This window comes from Tupaia chinensis, unplaced genomic scaffold (assembly GCF_000334495.1).
Source record: "Tupaia chinensis unplaced genomic scaffold, TupChi_1.0 Scaffold138619_1, whole genome shotgun sequence".
Lineage (NCBI taxonomy): Eukaryota > Metazoa > Chordata > Mammalia > Scandentia > Tupaiidae > Tupaia > Tupaia belangeri.
Genome location: NW_006198512.1, coordinates 1,183,788 through 1,185,438, shown reverse-complemented (window position 1 = coordinate 1,185,438; position 1,651 = coordinate 1,183,788). Strand labels below are relative to the sequence as shown.

General features: G+C 64.1%; 1 protein-coding gene across 1 annotated transcript in view; it reads right to left on the bottom strand.

The window, feature by feature from the left end:
• Positions 1 to 1,651, bottom strand: part of WNK2 (WNK lysine deficient protein kinase 2) — a 157,507-nt gene that overhangs the window by 38,369 nt on the left and 117,487 nt on the right. The window contains 1 exon segment of the mRNA XM_014592804.1: positions 32 to 123. Coding sequence (XP_014448290.1) covers positions 32 to 123 — 92 coding nt within the window.

The following is a 1,651-nucleotide window of genomic DNA, read 5'->3' as shown; positions in this document are numbered from 1 at the left end:
CGGAAGAGCAGGTCCAAGAAGCTGCTGTTACCTGGGGGGCTCTGGGGGCCGCACACGAGTCTGAGGCCACAGGGCCCTCGTCCCGGTCAGAGCCTGGTGTGTTGCTGGAAGATGAGGACTCCACTGTAGGGACACAGAACAAGTCACTGGGGCAGGGGAGGAGACAGGGACAGGGGGGCTGAGAGCTGAGCTGCCCACAGTGAGCCCTGCAAGAGCTCCACGCTGGACGAGGACAGGGAGTGGCACTGGCAGGAGCACGTGCAGCCTTATGGCGGAACTGGAAACCCACCCACACCCCCAAGCCCCAGTCTGCAGCCCCTGGGGCAGGTCACTGCAGCGAAGGTGCCTACGGGCCAGAAAGGAGGGTCGTCCCCGAGTACCCCTGAGCTCCCCACAGTCCGACCAACAGAGCTGGTGCCTGCCCTGCACCACAGTGTCTGGACAGTAGCTGTCACACCTGCTCTCCTGGTGTCCTCGTCTACAGAATGGGGTATGGCGCAGCGATTCTGTTTTTCTTTAGATTGCCAGGGGGCCATGTGCGCTCACCAGGGAGAGGGAGAAAGCACCCCCCACTGGGGCACGGTCACACCACAATCCCTTCTCCTCCATTTCTCCACCTCGTCAGATTTGGGGCACACACGGGCTAGCGTGTTTTTTAAGCCACCGGGGCTGGGTCTTGAACCAGTCAGTCATATGGGGTCTGAATCCATTATCCACGAGGCCATAGGGCCAGCCCTGGCACGTTATTTCTGACTGGCTTTCCTGGGGTCGCCATGAAGAGTCATGGGGAAGCTCTGGGGATCGATGTGGGGTCTCGCCCCAGCAGAGGCCCCCATTGTAGGTAGGCTGGGGCCCAATGGGACTGCGTGCCACAGGGGAGGCAGCAGGGGAGGACAGGGCTTCAGGGGAGGCTGCGGGGTGCACCCCCATATGAGAACTCTGGAGAGACGTCAGCTCAAAGTCAGAGCCCTGGTCCCCCCGCCAAGCCCATGTCAGTGCTCTCCCCAGCCCTGTGGGAGGGGGTTGCCCAACCTCTTGCACCCCTCGGAGATGGGGATCACCACCAGCTGCACTCCCTCCATCTCCACACTTGTCCAACAGCTGGCGAAGGGCTCCTCTCCACACTGGGACGTGCCCCAGAGCCTCCCCTCCAAGCCCACACCCTGGGAGGAGCGGGTTTGAGGGCGCATGGCCACGTGCTTCCTCATCTGCAGAGGGTCGCGGTGTGCCCAGAGAGGCCAGGTCTGACGGGCGGGGGAGGGAGCTGCTGCGTGGTGGGGTGCAGGTACCCAGCACGGCCCACCTGTCCCTCAGGATCACCCCACTTCTGCTCGTCCCTCACCTCCCCACGCCTGACATCACTCCTCATGTGCAGGGTCACAGTGCCAGCTCCCCCTAGGCATTCTTCGACGCTGAGGTACAGAGATAAACACAGCTACCCTGGGGACTGGCCTACACGGGCCGGACCACCTCCTCGCTTGGACGCCGCCGGCAGGGCCGGGCTGGCACTGCTGGCCCACACAGAGGCGCGTTCCGGCCCCATGGCTACCTTCCGGGCTGAGGCAACCCCCAATGGCGGGCCAGCCCCGTGATGACGTGAGCACCAAGGCGGAGGGGGGCAGCCAGCAGCCCCCAGACCCCACGGCAGGGA